The 19,511-nt window shown below is 40.0% G+C and overlaps 1 protein-coding gene across 1 annotated transcript in view; it reads left to right on the top strand.

Moving 5' to 3' along the window:
* LOC144004815 (uncharacterized) overlaps positions 1–19,511 on the top strand; it is a 237,131-nt gene that overhangs the window by 22,805 nt on the left and 194,815 nt on the right. The window contains exon 4 of the mRNA XM_077502384.1: positions 100–295. Within this exon, the coding sequence (XP_077358510.1) occupies positions 100–295 (196 nt within the window). The remainder of the gene's footprint in view (positions 1–99; positions 296–19,511) is intronic.

Genomic DNA, 19,511 nt, shown 5'->3' with positions numbered 1-19,511 from the left:
TTGGGGTGTGTGTGTGTGGGTGTGTGTGTGTGTGTGTGTGTGTGTATGTGTGCGTGCAGTGGCGTGCGCGTAGCAACGCAGATGTGTTTTGTGGTGCAGCTTCGGCGTACGGCGACCTGCAGCCTCGCCAGACAAGAACGGCGCCCGCCACTTCCCGCTACGTGCCGCCGCTCGACTACTCAACGGCCCACGGCGATGACGATGACCTCATCAAGCCCAGGAAGCTCCTCAATCCTGTCAAAAGTTCCCGAAGTCACCAAGAGCTCCACAGGGAACTCATGAGCAGCTGTAAACGGTAAGCAAACAAATCCATCTGTCGCCGCATTCGTCCGTCCACACCGGCCGTTCACCATATAATGAAGTTGGAATGAAGTAAATCGGATGAATAATGTGGAAGTAAATGAAAAAGTATAATGTGGGAATAATCGGCTACAAAATCGGAAATTGTGAATTTTGGAACTGAAAAACTGGAATCGCTCATAGCATGAAATACTGGAATGTACTGAAGTTGGAATGAAGTGAATCGGATGAATAATGTGGAATTAAATAGAAAGTATAGAATGTGTGAATAACCGGCTACGAAATCTGAAATTGTGAATTTTGGAACTGAAAAGCTGGAATCGCTCATAGCATGAAATACTGGAATGTACTGAAGTTGGAATGAAGTAAACCAGATGAATAATGTGGAAGTAAATGGAAAATGTATAATGCGGGAATAATCGGCTACGAAATCGAAAATTGTAAATTTTGGAACTGAAAAGCAGGAATCTCTCATAGCATGAAATACTGGAATGTACTGAAGTTGGAATGAAGTGAATCGGATGAATAATGTGGAATTAAATCGAAAAGTATAATGTGGGAATGATCGGCTACGAAATCGGAAATTGTGAATTTTGGAGCTGAAAAGCTGGAAGAGCTCACGGCCTGAATTACTGGAATATAATGAAGTTGGAATAAAGTAAATCGGATGAATAATGTGGAAGTAAATGAAAAATGTATAATGCGAGAATAATCGGCTACGAAATCAAAAATTGTAAATTTTGGAACTGAAAAGCTGGAATCGCTCATAGCATGAAATACTGGAATGTACTGAAGTTGGAATGAAGTAAATCGGATGAATAATGTGGAAGTAAATGGAAAAGTATAATGTGGGAATAATCGGTTATGAAACCGGAAATTGTGAATTTTGGAACGGAAAAGCTGGAATAGCTCATAGCATGAAATACTGGAATGTACTGAAGTTGGAATGAAGTAAATCGGATGAATAATGTGGAAGTAAATCGAAAGTGTAGAATGTGGGAATAATCGGCTACGAAATCGGAAATTGTGAATTTTGGAGCTGAAAAGCTGGAAGAGCTCACGGCCTGAATTACTGGAATGTACTGAAATTGGAATGAAGTGAATCGGATGAATAATGTGGAAGTAAATGAAAAATGTAGAATCACCAAAATGTTGAATGTGGGAATAATCGGAAACGAAATCGGAAATTGTGAATTTTGGAACTGAAAAAGTTGGAAGAGGTCATGGCGAGAATTACTGGAAAATATTGAAACTGGAATGAAGTGAATCGAATGAAAAAGGTGTAAGTAAATGTGAAATGTAGAATCTCCCATTAAGAATAATGGGGGAAAATCGGGTACGAAATCGGAAATTGTGGGTAAACGGTGAATATTTGGAATAAACAAAATCCACGCAAGCATGTCATGAATATTTGGAATATGTTAAAATTGGAATGACGAAAATCGGATGAATTATGTGGAAGTAGTTACACGTCAAAAAAGTGGGCGGAATAAGAAGAAGAAGAAGAAGAAGAAGAAGAACTAGAAAATGCGATTTCTGGAGAAATGGCGTGTGAAGGCTGGAGAGCTGAATGAATACCTGTGGAATGATTTGGAATAATGTTGAATTATGTTGAATGATACTGAATGATATTGAATGGTGTTGAATGGAAAGTGTAGAATGGGGGAATAATCGGCTACGAAATCAGAAATTGTGAATTATGGAACTGAAAACCTGGAATCGCTCATAGCATGAAAAACTGGAATGTACTGAAGTTGGAATGAAGTAAATCGGATGAATAATGTGGAAGTAAATGAAAAATGTATAATGCGAGAATAATCGGCTACGAAATCGGAAATTGTGAATTTTGAAGCTGAAAAGCTGGAAGAGCTCACGGCCTGAATTACTGGAATATAATGAAGTTGGAATGAAGTAAATCGGCTGAATAAGTTGGAAGTAAATGAAAAATGTAGAATGCGAGAATAATCGTCTCCGAAATCGAAAATTGTAAATTTTGGAACTGAAAAGCAGGTATCGCTCATAGCATGAAATACTGGAATGTACTGAAGTTGGAATGAAGTAAATCGGATGAATAAGGTTGAAGTAAATGGAAAAGTATAATGTGGGAATAATCGGTTATGAAATCGGAAATTGTGAATTTTGTAACGGAAAAGCTGGAATAGCTCATAGCATGAAATACTGGAATGTACTGAAGTTGGAATGAAGTAAATCGGATGAATAATGTGGAAGTAAGTCGAAAGTGTAGAATGTGGGAATAATCGGCTACGAAATCGGAAATTGTGAATTTTGGAGCTGAAAAGCTGGAAGAGCTCACTGCCTGAGTTACTGGAATATAATGAGGTTGGAATGAAGTACCCCTCCGTGAGCCGGCACCTTAACGTGGTGGAGGGGTTTGCGTGTTCCAATGATCCTAGGAGCTATGTTGTCTGGGGCTTTATGCCCCTGGTAGGGTCACCCATGGCAAACAGGTCCTAGGTGAGGGGCCAGACTAAGAACGGCTCAGAAGACCCTTATGATGACAAATATCTTTGGAGAAGCGTTTCCCTCGCCCGGACGCGGGTCACCGGGGCCCCCCTCTGGAGCCAGGCCTGGAGGCGGGGCTCGCTGGCGAGCGCCTGGTGGCCGGGCCTGCACCCATGGGGCCCGGCCGGGCACAGCCCGAAGAGGCAACGTGGGTCCCCCTTCCCACGGGCTCACCACCGGTGGGAGGGGCCAAAGGGGTCGGGTGCAGTGTAGGCTGCAGCCAAGGGAGGAGACCTTGGCGGACCGACCCCCTACAGAAACTGGCTCTTGGGACATGGAATGTCACCTCTCTGGCAGGGAAGGAGCCCGAGCTGGTGTTGAGAAGGCTGGCTGCTGAGAAGTTCCGACTAGACATAGTCGGACTCGCCTCCACACACAGCTTGGGCTCTGGTACCAGTCCTCTTGAGAGGGGTTGGACTCTCTTCCACTCTGGAGTTGCCCATGGTGTGAGGCGCAGAGCAGGTGTGGGCATACTTATTGCCCCCCGGCTCGGCGCCTGTACGTTGGGGTTTACCCCGGTGGACGAGAGGGTAGCCTCCCTCCGCCTTCGGGTGGGGGGACGGGTCCTGACTGTTGTTTGTGCATATGCACCAAACAGCAGCTCAGAGTACCCACCCTTTTTGGAGTCCTTGGAGGGTGTGCTGGAGAGCGCTCCCTCTGGGGACTCCCTCGTCCTGCTGGGGGACTTCAACGCTCACGTGGGGAATGACAGTGAGACCTGGAGGGGCGTGATTGGGAGGAACGGCCCCCCTGATCGGAACCCGAGCGGTGTTCTGTTATTGGACTTCTGTGCTCGTCACGGTTTGTCCATAACGAACACCATGTTCAAGCATAAGGGTGTCCATATGTGCACTTGGCACCAGGACACCCTAGGCCGCAGTTCGATGATCGACTTTGTAGTCGTGTCATCGGATTTGCGGCCGCATGTTTTGGACACTCGGGTGAAGAGAGGGGCGGAGCTGTCAACTGATCACCACCTGGTGGTGTGTTGGCTCCGATGGTGGGGGAAGATGCCGGTCCGACCTGGCAGACCCAAACGTATTGTGAGGGTTGGCTGGGAACGTCTGGCGGAATCCCCTGTCAGAAAGAGTTTCAATGCCCACCTCCGGCAGAGCTTCTCCCTTGTTTCGGGGGAGGCGGGGGACATTGAGTCCGAATGGGCCATGTTCCGCGCCTCCATTGTTGAGGCGGCCGATCGGAGCTGTGGCCGTAAGGTGGTCGGTGCCTGTCGTGGCGGCAATCCTCGAACCCGCTGGTGGACACCAGCAGTAAGAGATGCCGTCAAGCTGAAGAAGGAGTCCTATCGGGCCTTTTTGGCCTGTCGGACTCCGGAGGCAGCTGACAGGTACCGGATGGCCAAGCGGAACGCGGCTTCGGCGGTTGCTGAGGCAAAAACTCGGACATGGGAGGAATTCGGTGAGGCCATGGAAAACGACTTCCGGACGGCTTCGAGGAAATTCTGGTCCACCATCCGGCGTCTCAGGAGGGGAAAGCAGTGCACCGTTAACACTGTGTATAGTGGCGATGGGGTGCTGCTGACCTCGACTCGGGACATCGTGAAGCGGTGGGGGGAATACTTCGAAGACCTCCTCAATTCCACCAACACGTCTCCTCTTGAGGAAGCAGAGTCTGGGGACTCTGAAGTGGGCTCTCCTATCTCTGGGGTCGAAGTCACTGAGGTGGTTGGAAAGCTCCTCGGTGGCAGGGCCCCGGGGGTGGATGAGATCCGCCCGGAGTTCCTAAAGACTCTGGATGTTGTGGGGCTGTCGTGGTTGACACGCCTCTACAACATCGCGTGGACATCGGGGACAGTGCCTCTGGATTGGCAGACCGGGGTCTTTTTAAGAAGGGGGACCGGAGGGTGTGTTCCAACTACAGAGGGATCACACTCCTCAGCCTTCCTGGTAAGGTCTATTCAGGGGTGCTGGAGAGGAGGGTACGTCGGGAGGTCGAATCTCGGATTCAGGAGGAGCAGTGTGGTTTTCGTCCTGGCCGTGGAACTGTGGACCAGCTCTACACCCTCCGCAGGATCCTCGAGGGTGCGTGGGAGTTCTCTCAACCAGTCCACATGTGTTTTGTGGATTTGGAGAAGGCATTCGACCGTGTCCCTCGGGGAGTTCTGTGGGGGGTGCTTCGGGAGTACGGGGTGCCGGGCCCCTTGATACGGGCTGTTCGGTCCCTGTACGACCGTTGCCAGAGTTTGGTCCGCGTTGCCGGCAGTAAGTCGGATTCGTTCCCGGTGAGGGTTGGACTCCGCCAAGGTTGCCCTTTGTCACCGATGCTGTTCATAACTTTTATGGACAGAATTTCTAGGCGCAGCCGAGGCGTGGAGGGGTTCCGGTTTGGTGGCCTCAACATTGCATCTCTGCTCTTTGCAGATGATGTGGTGCTGTTGGCTTCATCAGGCCGGGGCCTCCAGCTCTCACTGGGGCGGTTCGCAGCCGAGTGTGAAGCGGCTGGGATGGGGATCAGCACCTCCAAATCCGAGACCATGGTCCTCAGTCGGAAAAGGGTGGAGTGTTGTCTTCAGGTCGGGGATGAGATCCTGCCCCAAGTGGAGGAGTTCAAGTATCTTGGGGTCTTGTTCACGAGTGAGGGTAGGATGGAGCGGGAGATCGACAGGCGGATCGGTGCAGCGTCTGCAGTGATGCGGACTCTGTATCGGTCCGTCGTGGTGAAGAAAGAGCTGAGCCAAAAGGCAAAGCTCTCGATTTACCGGTCGATCTACGTTCCAACCCTCACCTATGGTCACGAGCTGTGGGTCGTGACCGAAAGAACGAGATCCCGGATACAAGCGGCCGAAATGAGTTTCCTCCGCAGGGTGTCCGGGCTCTCCCTTAGAGATAGGGTGAGAAGCTCGGTCATCCGGGAGGGGCTCAGAGTCGAGCCGCTGCTCCTCCGCGTTGAGAGGAGCCAGCTGAGGTGGCTCGGGCATCTGGTTCGGATGCCTCCTGGACGCCTCCCTGGGGAGGTGTTCCGGGCATGTCCCACTGGCGGGAGACCCCGGGGACGACCCAGGACACGCTGGAGAGACTATGTCTCTCGGTTGGCCTGGGAACGCCTCGGGATCCCGCCGGAGGAGCTGGTTGAAGTGGCTGGAGAGAGGGAAGTCTGGGTTTCCCTCCTGAAGCTGCTGCCCCCGCGACCCGACCCCGGATAAGCGGAAGAAGATGGATGGATGGATGGATGGAATGAAGTAAATCGGATGAATAATGTGGAAGTAAATGGAAAATGTATAATGCGGGAATAATCGGCTACGAAATCCAAAATTGTAAATTTTGGAACTGAAAAGCAGTAATCGCTCAGAGCATGAAATACTGGAATGTACTGAAGTTGGAATGAAGTGAATCGGATAAATAATGTGGAATTAAATGGAAAGCGTAGAATGTGGGAATAATCGGCTACAAAAACGGAAATTGTGAATTATGGAACTGAAAAGCTGGAAGAGCTAATGTCCTGAATTACTGGAATATATTGAAGTTGGAATGAAGTAAATGGGATGAATAATGTGGAAGTAAATGGAAAATGTATAATGCGGGAATAATCGGCTACGAAATCGGAAATTGTGAATTTTGGAACTGAAAAGCTGGAAGAGCTCATGGCGTGAATTACTGGAATAAATTGAAGTTGGAATGAAGTAAATCAGATGAATAATGTGGAATTAAATGGAAAGCGTAGAATGTGGGCATAATCGGCTACAAAATCGGAAATTGTGAATTATGGAACTGAAAAGTTGGAAGAGCTCATGGCCTGAATTACTGGAATATATTGAAGTTGGAATGAAGTAAATCGGATGAATAATGTGGAAGTAAATGGAAAGTGTAGAATGTGGGAATAATCGGCTATGAAATTGGAAATTGTGAATTTTGGAACTGAAAATCTGGAAGAGCTCATGGCGTGAATTACTGGAATATATTTAAGTTGGAAAGAAGTAAATCGGATGAATAATGTGGAAGTCAATGGAAAATTTATAAGGCGGGAATAATCGGCTACGAAATCTGAAATTGTGAATTTTGGAACTGAAAAGCTGGAATCGCTCATAGCATGAAATACTGGAATGTACTGAAGTTGGAATGAAGTAAATCAGATGAATAATATGGAAGTAAATGTAAAAGTATAATGTGGGAATAATCGGTTATGAAATCGGAAATTGTGAATTTAGGAACGGAAAAGTTGGAATAGCTCATAGCATGAAATACTGGAATGTACTGAAGTTGGAATGAAGTAAATCGGATGAATAATGTGGAAGTAAATGGAAAATTTATAATGCAGGAATAATCGGCTGAAAAATCGGAAATTGTGAATTTTGGAACTGAAAAACTGGTAGAGCTCATGGTGTGAATTACTGGAAAATATTGAAACTGGAAGGAGGTGAATCGAATGAAAAATGTGGAAGTAAATGTGAAATGTAGAATCTCCCATTAAGAATAATGGGGAAAAATCGGGTACGAAATCGGAAATTGTGGATAAACGGTGAATATTTGGAATAAACAAAATGCAAGCAAGCATGTCATGAATATTTGAAATATGTTAAAATTGGAATGAAAAAAAATCGGATTAATTATGTGGAAGTAGTTACACGTCAAAAAAGTGGGCGGAATAAGAAGAAGAAGAAGAAGAAGAAGAAGAAGAAGAAGAAAGAATGAATAACATATGTGTGAAGGCCACCAGCCTTCACAAAATAATATACCATATCGTGGTGGAGGGGTTTGCGTGTCCCAGGGACCAGACAAGGCATGACTCTAAGATCCCTTATGAGTAAAATTAATGGAAATACGTTTCCCTTGCCTGGACGCGGGTCACCCCCTCTGGAGCCAGGCCTAGAGGTGGGACTCAAAGGCAAGTGTCTGGTGGCCGGGCCCAGCCCGAAAAGGTAACGTGGGTCCCCATTCCCATGGGCTCACCACCTATGAGAGGGGCCAAAGGGCTCGCTTACCTCCAGGACATAAATCGGGAAATTTGGATCCCAAAAATGCAGAACACAGAGAGAAAATTTACAAATTTATTAGGCCTACAGACAAACTACAACAAAAAACGCTGGAGAAGCCAGGATAAAAATAGTTAAAAAACGCTTGCAAAAGCTGCAAGGAGAGGCAGTAACAAAAAAGCACCCGAGGGCTATAAAAATCGCACTACATGAAGAAACAAAACCAAAACACGTTGTACAAAGCGGAAAACTAAAGGCGACGTAGAAAACACGTGAATATCAAACACTCAAGCAAAAGCTGAGGAAACTTAAAACTACGGAGCAGAAAAAGGCTCAACGCGTGGATAACAAACTCTCTAGCAAAAGCAGAGGAAATAACAAAACTATGAATCAAAAGGACTCACGAACATAACTAGAAACAAGAGACGATGCTATATGATCAAAAGAATTCACACGAGGTCAGAATAATGCACTGCAGTCACAGTCCTTATGAAGGCTTGATTGAGGATGGGAAAGAGGTGCGGCGCAGGAGGACACGCCCCATCCCTCAATCAGAGGCTAATAGAAAAAACAAAAACACAGCCCGAGAGCACAATCACAACACGTTCATTCAGTGTCGAGGTTAGGTGGGGTGCTCATAAGAGCTGAAGAATGACCAGAGATAGAATTAAAATAAATTTAAAAGATTTAATAAAGAATATTAATTCATATAATTTCCATAAATTAGGCACGGAGTACAATAGATAATCAAGAAAATCACAGAATCATAAAATAAAAAATATAAATAATAGAATAAAAAAAATATTAAAAAGAGATAAAAGGAAAAAATAAAAATATTATAATCAGATAACAGAAGTTAAATAAAGATAAAATCCGAATATATTAATCTCTTAATTAATCGCTTTTTTATTAACATTGTTGCCTGCCAAATTTGAAAAGCACCTATTATGTGTTAATTCTTTCGACATTTAATGTTATGAGGACGTCTTCAACATTTTTTGACCAACTGCACACTCTCATCCTCCTCTTTTTCTAATTAGTTAAATACTTGTATTATTTTAAAATGGGAGAAAAAAATGACCCCAATATTCTGACATGAACAAATATTCTGAATGTAATACATACATATTTATTAAATGCTTTACTTTAATACATGTAGTTGCTCAAACACAACCTGTGCTGCCTTTAACGTAACCAATCGCTGTCAGCTAAAGGGTCATCTGCACTCAAAATTAATAGTGTGATTAATTTGCGTTAATACATTAATGCGATAAATTTTTGTGATTAATGAATTAGTTAACGCTTTAACTTCGACAGCACTATTTTAAATATATGTGACCCGCTTCAGCAAAAGGGTCCGCATGTCGGGAAGCTCAATCTAGAGATATGGACGATATTAGACATTTGGACATTTTTTGTCCATTTTGAGATTTCTCCACAAATAGTTTCCTTGAGTTCTCTAGTTTCATTTCCAAGCAGCACAAAAGTCAAAACTTTAATAGAAGTGTATGAACATAAACAATTATTAGTGTTACTCCCTTTGAGTTCAATTAAAGCTCAAATTTGTTCTTGGGTTTCAACAGACATTTAATGTCATCTACATGTCTTGTACATGTTAAACGACACACCAACAATGCCGTCAGAACTAAGAAAAGAGTGAAAATATGCTCAATTAGCACATAAAATAAACACACAATAAACAATTAAGAAATGAAATGACAAGTATTTACCTCATTGGCCACATTCACTCAAAAGGAATAATAACAAAAAGCACGTCTTCTGGACTATGGAGGACCAAAAGTGCCAACATTAAATAAATAAATACACCATTAAATAATTAAATAAAAGTGTCATTAATTAATTAAATATGTCATTAATTAATTAAATTCCCTGTGCTTATTTAATTATTTATATATTTATTTATGTATATATTTATTTATTTATTCATTTATTTATTTCTCTATTTAATTATTTCCTGGTCGCTGTTTTGCGGTGTTTCATGAATTTATTTTATCTGTCAAGCTCGCCTGTCAAAGTTAGTGGGCGGGGCTGAGGCCTGATTCACTCAAATCTTGTCTAAGCCTAGGCCTGAAGTGGTTGTCAACATGGCGGCTACGGTGATGGATTTTTTGGTGATATAGAGTGATCGAGGCTTGTTGTTGTGCAAAACCAACATCAAAATAAAAGCGATATTTCCTATCATTTGTGTTTTTATTTCGATAAAGTACAATTTTGCCTTGTTGGCGTTTCCATTGAAGAGTAATTTGCTTCTGAGGCGTAGTTCTCGTAATGTCCCGCCTCAACTCTCGTGAGATCTCGCAGTTCATGTAGACGGTCGCATCATGCAACGTCACGAGAATAAATTGTTTGCGTGTTTCAGACTTGATACATTTAAGGGATTTTAAATGTATCTCAAATTCTATTAGAAAAATATTGTAGATAGATGCAGGGAGATTTAAGAAGTCTTTGTTTATGATGCCTGGAAACAGCAGTGGCGCGGGCAGCAAGTCAAACAGCGACATCTGCTGGGTTTTAGGTCCACACGAGTGTGGACATTGCTTTCGAATGTGATAGAGTTTACTGTTTTTATGTTGTTAATTTTTTTATGTTGTTATATTTTTATGTTTTTTGATTTTTATTCCATGTTGGCTACAGCAGTTTTCATTGCAGCGATTTTTTTAAGTTCTCTCAAAATAAAGTTGAGCTGAATTTAAATTTGCTACTATTGTTAGTAACGTTTTACATACATAAATGCAACTTTAGTTTTTTTTGTTTTTGTTTTTTTGTTTTTTTTTTGCAATGTTTTGATCGCTTTGGTGATGTTTGTTGTTGGTCTTGCAGCAGTTGTTCAATAGAGCATTTTAAAAAGTGGCGGACTCGCTGAGCCACTGATCCTGTACTTCCTTTTCTCCGTGACCGGGCGGAGTCACATGACTAGTAGGAAATGCGGGAAAAAAGTGTTTCCATTAAAATTTTGCGAAGAACTTCCATTTCAGCACGTCTCAAAAAGCACCTAATGAAAGCGTAAATCGAATGTGTAATGGAAACGCACCTATTTAGGTGAAAAGCGCCACCCAGCCTATCATTTGTGTTTACTGGCTACTCACTCCGCATCAATTGACTATTTTGAAATGGATTTGCCTTGACTTGGTGAGCAGATTGACCAATCAGGTGTTAGGACCCGCCCACTAACTCTGATGGGCTAGTTTGACAGATAAAATAAATTCGTGAAACACCGCAACACAGTGACCATGAAATAATTAAATAGAGAAATATATATATATATATATATATATATATATATATATATATATATATATATATATATATATATATATATATATATATATATATATATATCCATCCATCCATTTTCTTGACCGCTTATTCCTCACAAGGGTCGCGGGGGCTGCTGGCGCCTATCTCAGCTGGCTCTGGGCAGTAGGCGGGGGACACCCTGGACTGGTTGCCAACCAATCGCAGGGCACACAGAGACGCACAACCATCCACACTCACACACACACCTAGGGACAATTCGGAGCGCCCAATTAACCTGCCATGCATGTCTTTGGAATGTGGGAGGAGACCGGAGTACCCGGAGAAGACCCACGCGGGCATGGGGAGAACATGCAAACTCCACCCAGGAAGGTCCGAGCCTGGACTCGAACCGGAGACCTCAGAACTGGGAAGCGGACGTGCTATATATATATATTATATATATATATTGGATGGTGGATATATATATATTATATATATATATATATATATATATATATATATATATATATATATATATATATATATACATATACATATACATATACATATACATATATATATATATATATATATACATATATATGATCACAGTGAATTTAATTAATTAATGACACTTTTATTTAATTATTTAATAGTGTATTTATTTAATATTGGCACTTTTGGTCCTCCATACTGGACAAGCTCCTTCCTTGTCGTCCACCTGTGCGTCAATTAACAGTGTCCCTTAGCAATGTACGATGGAACAAAAAGTCTGTTCCCCTTTGCAATAAAATTTTTAATTCAAATGAAATTATCTGAATATTATGACTTATTTCACATTTTTACATAAAAATAATGACAATTTATTTTTCTTTTACTACCAAATCAAAACTATGAAATTAATCAATTAAATAAATGAGCGTTGCCTCTAATGGCAGCAACAATTAGACAGTATGCCTCGTAACTAGGGGGCGTGTTTTTCGCCTGCTAGATAGCTAGCATTGCGTCTTGCGCACCTTTTTAAAAACAAGCCGACTTTCCTCAGAGGTAATTCACTACTGATTTATATAAATATTGTGAGGATAAGCGAATCTGCTAATGGATGGATGGATGGATGGACATAGCAACCAAAAAAAAGTCGAAACACAATTCAGCACGAACGTGAAGAGAAGTGTTTTTGTTTTTTTTATTGACAAAATTGTAATCAAAAGCCAAACACGTCAAATACAACACGAAAAAACCATCACACAAACAGTAAAGAAAAAGAGAAAAAAGAAAAACAATAACAAAATAAAAGATGCCAGGGGTCTTAAACTAAGAAATATTAAAAATACCAAAATGAGAACATAAAATCAAAGTCTTGACAGCCTTCTTATTTTTGGAAGTAGAAATGGACTGAAAATATACATCAATCTCTTTCATAAACAGAAAAAAAATAGGTTTCAATTTTGCACATTTACATTTATGAATATAAAACTTAGCAAGATAAATTAACAGATTAATCAAATAATATTCTTTTTCAAATGAACTGTCATAGTTGAAAACCCCCAAAAAAACATTCAGCAAAGAAAGCATAAAATTACAATAGATATTGTCCAAAATAAATTTACAAATGTCTTGCCAAAGCTTGCGAGCATAAGTACATTTCCAGAATAGGTGGACAAGAGTCTCTGATTGGGAGTCCCAGAAGGAGCAGTGCAGATCCATATCATAACCTTTTCCTTTTTTTTTTTTTCCTTTTATTATTTTTTTGAACATATAAACAGATGAACAGCAGAGATAAAACAAAAAACAACAACAATCAAAAGAGAAGAAAATCCCAATAACAATCATTCAATTAATCATAACTTACATGTTCAAAAGGGAGTAGGAAGAAGTTAAAAACTTATCTAGTCCTACCCCTTTTACTAAATATATTTAAACTTATTTCATTATTAATACAATTTTAATTTACTGATTATTAAAAATAATAATAAAATAATAAATGATATATATAACCCAAGTTATATATATATATATATATACACAAGTGCACTTAACCTATTCACATTTACCAAAAACATATATACATAAATTTACTAAACATATACCATAATACCTATCTAGATCACTTACACATACTCACATGTACATTTTTCATATACTGGTTTGACATAGATAATTTTTTTGAACTTTACTTTTAAACATTTTTTTAAACTCCAGCATTGAATCACAATTTTTCAGAGCAATTTCCAAATGATTCCACAGATCAACACCTTTTACAGATACACACCTTTGCTTAATATTTGTTCTTGTTTTGGGTTTTTTGTACACACTTGTACCCCTTATATCATAAGGACTGTGTCTAATTTCAAATAACTTCTGAGTACTGTGGCAGAGTAAATTGTTATAAACTTTATACATTATTTGTGCTATTTTAAAATCCACCAAGTCATAAAATTTCATTGCATTTAATTTAATAAATAGTGGATGTGTTGGCTCTGTATACTTTGATCCATTAATAATTCTTATAGCTTTCTTTTGCAATTTGAAAACGGTGTTAGTATTTGTTTTATATGCCATTCCCCATAATTCCACACAATAGGTCAAATATGGTAATAATAATGAACTATATAATATATATAATGATTTCATGTTTAAAACATCCTTACTTTTATAGAGTATCCCTATGATTTTTGACATTTTCCTTTTAACAGTTTCTATGTGTGGCTTCCAACATAATTTATCATCGATAATAATTCCAAGGAATTTATTTTCATTCACCCTTTCTATTTCAATTGAATTCACCATAATTTTGACGATGAGTGATTTGTCTCGTGCCAAAAACTATGAACTTGGTTTTATTTAAATTCAATGATAATTTATTTACATCAAACCATTTTTACCAAATTTTAACCAAATTTAACAAAAAAATGATTTCACAGGATAACAACGATGAATCATTTTAAAAGACACCTTCACTTTGTTGACCAAGAAGAATTTCTGAGGCAGGGTCCAAATTTTTTTCCAATATAAATTCTTTACACGACAGTTCCAGTACGATATTACAGGTGACACAGACACAATATCAGATTGGGAAAGGGCACGAACTTTGCAATTGTTTCTATGACTAGAAGGATTAAAACATAATCTACCAATTGGTGATTCAGTAATATCAGCGATTGGAGTGTCAGTTGCAACACCAGAGTGACCCCTGTACAGCATCAAAACACCAGAAGGAATAGCATAAAAAATGACAGCAAATTGTTTAGGCGTCACAGGCATCCCAAAGTGTTCAAGAAATTCCTCATAAGTAAATAACACTCCCCTGCTGTTGAATAATTGACTCACCCAGATAATATTATGCTCAAACCAGGTCTTAAAAAAAATTGACTTGTTCTTGTAACAAAGTCTCGGTTATTCCAAATAGTGTAGCGGTGTGGTGAAAAGTTATGCTTGTAAATGAGTGACCAAGCAAGCAATGCCTGCTTATGGAAATTCGATAAGTGGATGGGAATCCTTTCAATTTTATAATTACATGACAACAGAAATCTTAATCCACCAATTTTGGAAAACACATAGTTTGAAATACAGTTCCAAATTGAATCAGGATTATTCAGAAAAGACTTAATCCAGTTGATTTTAAAGGTATTGTTCAAAGAGCCAAAATTTAAGAAGTTCAGTCCCCCCTTCTCATACGTATTTATAACCACAGATTTTTTAATGTAATGCGTTTTATTCTTCCACAAGAAATTGAAAAGCATCTGGTCTAGTTCTTTAATAGTCTTATTATCTACATACAATGAAAGGGCAGCATAAGTAAGTCTGGAAATACCTTCTGCTTTGCTTAATAGGGTTCTACCTCTTAAAGACAAGTCTCTAAGAAGCCACATATTAAATCTTTTTTTAGTTTTTTCAATAACTGGTGTAAAATTCAGGGGACTTCTTTTTTTCTCATCTTTAATGATAGATATTCCCAAATATGTAACTGTGTCTTTGACAGGAATGTTCAAAATTGAGCCAACAACAGAGTCATTCACTGCCATAAGCTCACATTTATTTATATTCAGGTATAGTCCAGAAGCCCTAGAGAACACCTTTATGATATCCAGAGCAGACGCAATCTGGTTAGAATCCTCAAGAAAAAGAGTAGTATCATCGGCTAATTGACTAATAACTATTTCTCGTTCTGCAATTTTAATACCTCTCAAAGTGCTTGACTTAATATGGTTGGCTAAAAGTTGCGTAACAAGGAGGAAGAGGTAAGGAGAAATCGGACATCCTTGTCAAATTGCCCGTTTAATGTCAAAACGGGGAGTGGTACCAGTACTCAATTTAATAGAGCTATTATTATTAGCATACAGAGTGCGAATAGCTTTATGGAAAAAATAACCAAACCAAATTTTTCTAAAGATTTAAATATAAACTCGTGTTCGACCGAATCAAATGCTTTATAAAAATCCAGAAACAAAATATAGCTATTATCATTAATAAATTCAGAATAATCTAAAATGTCTAATACCATTCTAATATTATTAGCAATATGCCTATTATCCATAACCCCGGACTGAGACTCATCTATAATATCATTCAAAACTAATTTAAGTCGTTTGGCAAGAGCTATCGCTAATATTTTATAATCGTTATTCAAAAGACAAATTGGACGCCAGTTATCAAGAAAAAGCACATCTTTTTTTGGTTTCGGAATAAGCGTAATCAGACCTTGGGTTAATGTAGGAGGGAGTGATCCATCATTAATACTTTCTGTGAACACTTTTAACAAAAAGGGGCTCAACTGTTCAGCAAATATTTGATAAAATTCTGAAATTATTTCATCGACTCCAGGAGATTTATTTAGTTTAAGACTTTTTATGGAATCCGTTATTTCAAGGAGAGTCAAAGGAGCTTCACACATCTCTCTATCAGTAATATCAATTCTATTCACCTCAATCGAGTCTAAAAAGTCAGCCGCACTCCTCTTACAATACTGAGAGGTATACAACTTACTATAAAAATTAGAACAGTATGTAGCAATCCGTCTAGGATCATCACAAAGATCATTGTCAATTTGAAGTCGTCGGATATTTTGAGAGTGTAACTTTTCTAATTTAAAAAAGTATGCCGAATTCCTCTCCCCCTCTTCCATCCACCTTTGCCTCGATCTAATAAAAGCTCCTTTTGCTCTAAGCATATATAAGTTGTCAAGCTTGCTTTGGTTTTCTCTAAGTGTTTCTTTTTCAATAATAGACAGACATTCAGGTGACTTCTGAGTAAGCGATGTTATTATAGAAATAATCTCCTCTTCCTCTGCTCTTCTCCGTTTAATTAAAGCAGAGCTGTATTTTCTTACAAATTTAGCAACCTCAAATTTCAAAAGTTCCCACTTAATACTATATTTGTTATCAGTTTGGGCCTCGTTCCAATATTTCTGAATCAGTCTTTTAATCTCGCCTCTCACCTCATCATAATCCAAAATAGCACTGTTCATCTTCCAATATGAAGGAACATGGCGAGCAGAAGAAAATAAAGAAATACAGACTTGTACAGCTTTATGATCAGTCAAAGAAGTGGCCAGAATTTGTGTTGTAGTGTTCTCTCTAAGACTACTGGACACCAACCAGTAGTCAATCCCAGACTGTAAAGTACCTGATTTGTTAGACCATGTAAATACTCACTCAGTTGGGAATTTCTCTCTCCAAATATCAATTAAGTCAAATCTTTGCATAAATAGTTTCAAATAACAATCCAAGTTTTTATTTTGCCTTGGTGGCCATCGATCTAAAGAACTATCAAGAGTAGCATTAAAATCACCACCAATTAAAAGTAGAGCATTTGGGAATTTATGTAACCACACCAGAAGTTTTTGCTCAATTGTACAAAAAAAATTCTTGTTTTCCTCTCTGGCATTGTAACCATAAACATTGACAATCATTAAGATAATCTTATTAAATTCAATAACTTGACATATATAATGACCATTATCATCAATTTCCGAGTGAAGAATGTTACCTGTGAAGTTATTTTTCAGAGTGCCAACCCCTGCTGAGTGTTCCGACCCATGTGACAGCCATATGTTGTTTCCCCATTGTGACCTCCAAAAGTTGTGCTCGTTTGCAGTGGAGTGAGTTTCTTGAAAAAAAAGAAAAAGTCAGCTTTACATTGCTTAGCATACAAAAACAAGGCTTTGCGCTTCCCATTATCTCTTAGACCCCTGGCATTTAAAGAAACAAAAGATAAAGACAGTTTAACACATAAATGAACAACTATACTAGACAATTAAGTCGCAAGTAACTTAACACTATTAGAATAGCACCAAGAACTGTACCATTAACAATCAAAAACGTGAAATTCAACACAACAAAAAAAACAACAATATTATAAACCCCATCCACTATCAAATGAATAATAACGACTTTCAAACAATGAACAAAAGAAACCCAACCCATCTGGAAAACCGTTGCCTAGTACACTTCGAATGAACTTGCCCCCATTAGAGTTTATAGAATCAAAAACAAAATCCCAATGTCCAAAGAGAGTGGGGGGAAAATTTCCCTGTTTTCGATAAACCCACGACCACCAACAAAGTAAGCAGTTTTCCCTTCCTTGCGAGCAGCTTCTATCAGTGGCCACATTTTCTTCCGGTTTTCTCTGTCGATCTTGCAAAGGTCGTCGGCGAATCGCAGGCTATTGTCGCGAAGGTATCGGGAATCCTTCGCAGCTTTCCACAATGCCATCCTATGAACCTGAGATGAAAACTGGATAATCACGCTTCTGAGCCTCGAAGAATCCTTGGAGCCAAGGCGATGGACGGTGTCAATTAGTGATAGACCGATATGGTTTTTTCAAGGCCGATACCGATACAGATTATTTGTAGTCAAGTCGGCCGATAACCGATATTTCAAGCCGATATTCATTTGCCGTAAAATGGGGAGGGGGGGGGGGGGGGGAATTCTTTCAAACTATATATAATTTCTCACTGAGTAACAAATTCATGTGAATGTAGCTCATTTGGGGTTTTTGTTAGGGTTCGTAAAAACGTTTCAAAAAGATTTTCACGGTGAAAAATTGTGTGAATATGTTCCAAATGTGTTTACGACAAATAAAAACTGACTGCGAACATCTTACAAATCCTGATGAAAACCCCAAATTCGCTACGTTCGCAAGTATCCCCTGCTCAGTGAGCTTTATCGGCCTTCAGATTCAAAAAATGGCCGATGCCGATATTTGTCAAAATGCCAAATATCGGCGCCGATAATCGGTCTATCCCTAGTTTTTATATTGAAATAGATTGATTGATAAGTTGTACAATTTAGCAAACATGCTAACCTTGATGATGGTGAGTCGTTTCTTTATCCTCCCTCTATTTGTTTTTTTGGGGGAAAAAAAGATGGACGCTAAATCATTTTATGGTTCATGAGTAAGGAATTTTCTGTCCCTTGCACCAGTAGCTCCTCAAGACTCTGTGGTTGATCTGTCATTCTGATGACGAAATTGGGTACCCTGATTATCTGCCCAACCAAACAGAGTTGTATAGTGAATCCCCTGAATATCGGCGCCGATAATCGGCCCCGGCCGATTATCGGTCTATCCCTAGTGTCAATCACTTCTGGCAGACGCTTTTTTTATCCTCGGGCAAGACAGCCTGGCAGATTTTGATCACTTCCATTCGGACCTGCTGATTCTCTATGGATTCAGATATGCCAGTGATTCGCAGATTCCAGCGCCGAGTACGTCTTTCCATGTCAACAACTCTCCTTTCCAAACTGTCAGCACGTTTTTTTTCTTCTTGGTAGAGCTGCTCAACCTTAGCAACTTTCCCTTTCATTGAGTTAACTTCCTCGCCGATGGAGTGGATCTTTTTCTGCATATCCGTAATTACAGCTTTGTTTTCTTGAATTAGTGACTCAAGTTTATCGGACCTATTGTTAAAAAGCAGTGCTAGTGAAGCAATGGTGTTCGTAGCAACATTAGAGTCACTAAATTCACTGCCAACGTCGTCACGTTTGCCTCTTTTACCAGGAGGTGACTTACTTGGGGTAATTGGATTCTCATCAAATTCGTCTTCACCCAACACCTTGAGAGACAAGTCTTCTTTCAAGGCATAATCGTGGCAACTGTCCATAAGGATATTACGGTTAGCTTTAGCCGCTTTAGCCGAAACTTCTTCGCTGCAGGATGTCAAGGCCTTCTCGTTTCCAGAACGCGTTTTCCTCTTCTCATTGCCCAAGCTCGGCATTTTACTCATCGTTTCACACATAAACAAGCAGAGTCGACTTTCTAACGTTCTATCTTACCAGGAGCAGATGGTCTAGAACATTTCACCATACAGAAATAGCGTTGGTAACAGAGCTCGGCAAAACACGTCCTCTCAGGGCGCCATCTTGGCCATCGTGTGACATCTCCGAGCACCTAGCATCGCACCCAGCCGACACGTTTGGAAAAAAAAAAAAAAAGAAAAAAAAAGAAAAAGAAAAACGGGGATCAGCAGGTCCTCTGTCATTGCGAGTGTAGTGACAGATCACAT

The sequence above is a fragment of the Festucalex cinctus genome, chromosome 17, assembly GCF_051991245.1.
Source record: "Festucalex cinctus isolate MCC-2025b chromosome 17, RoL_Fcin_1.0, whole genome shotgun sequence".
In the NCBI taxonomy this organism is placed as follows: Eukaryota; Metazoa; Chordata; class Actinopteri; order Syngnathiformes; family Syngnathidae; genus Festucalex; species Festucalex cinctus.
The sequence above is the reverse complement of the archived record's forward strand: the minus strand, read 5'-3'. Positions and strand labels throughout refer to the sequence as shown.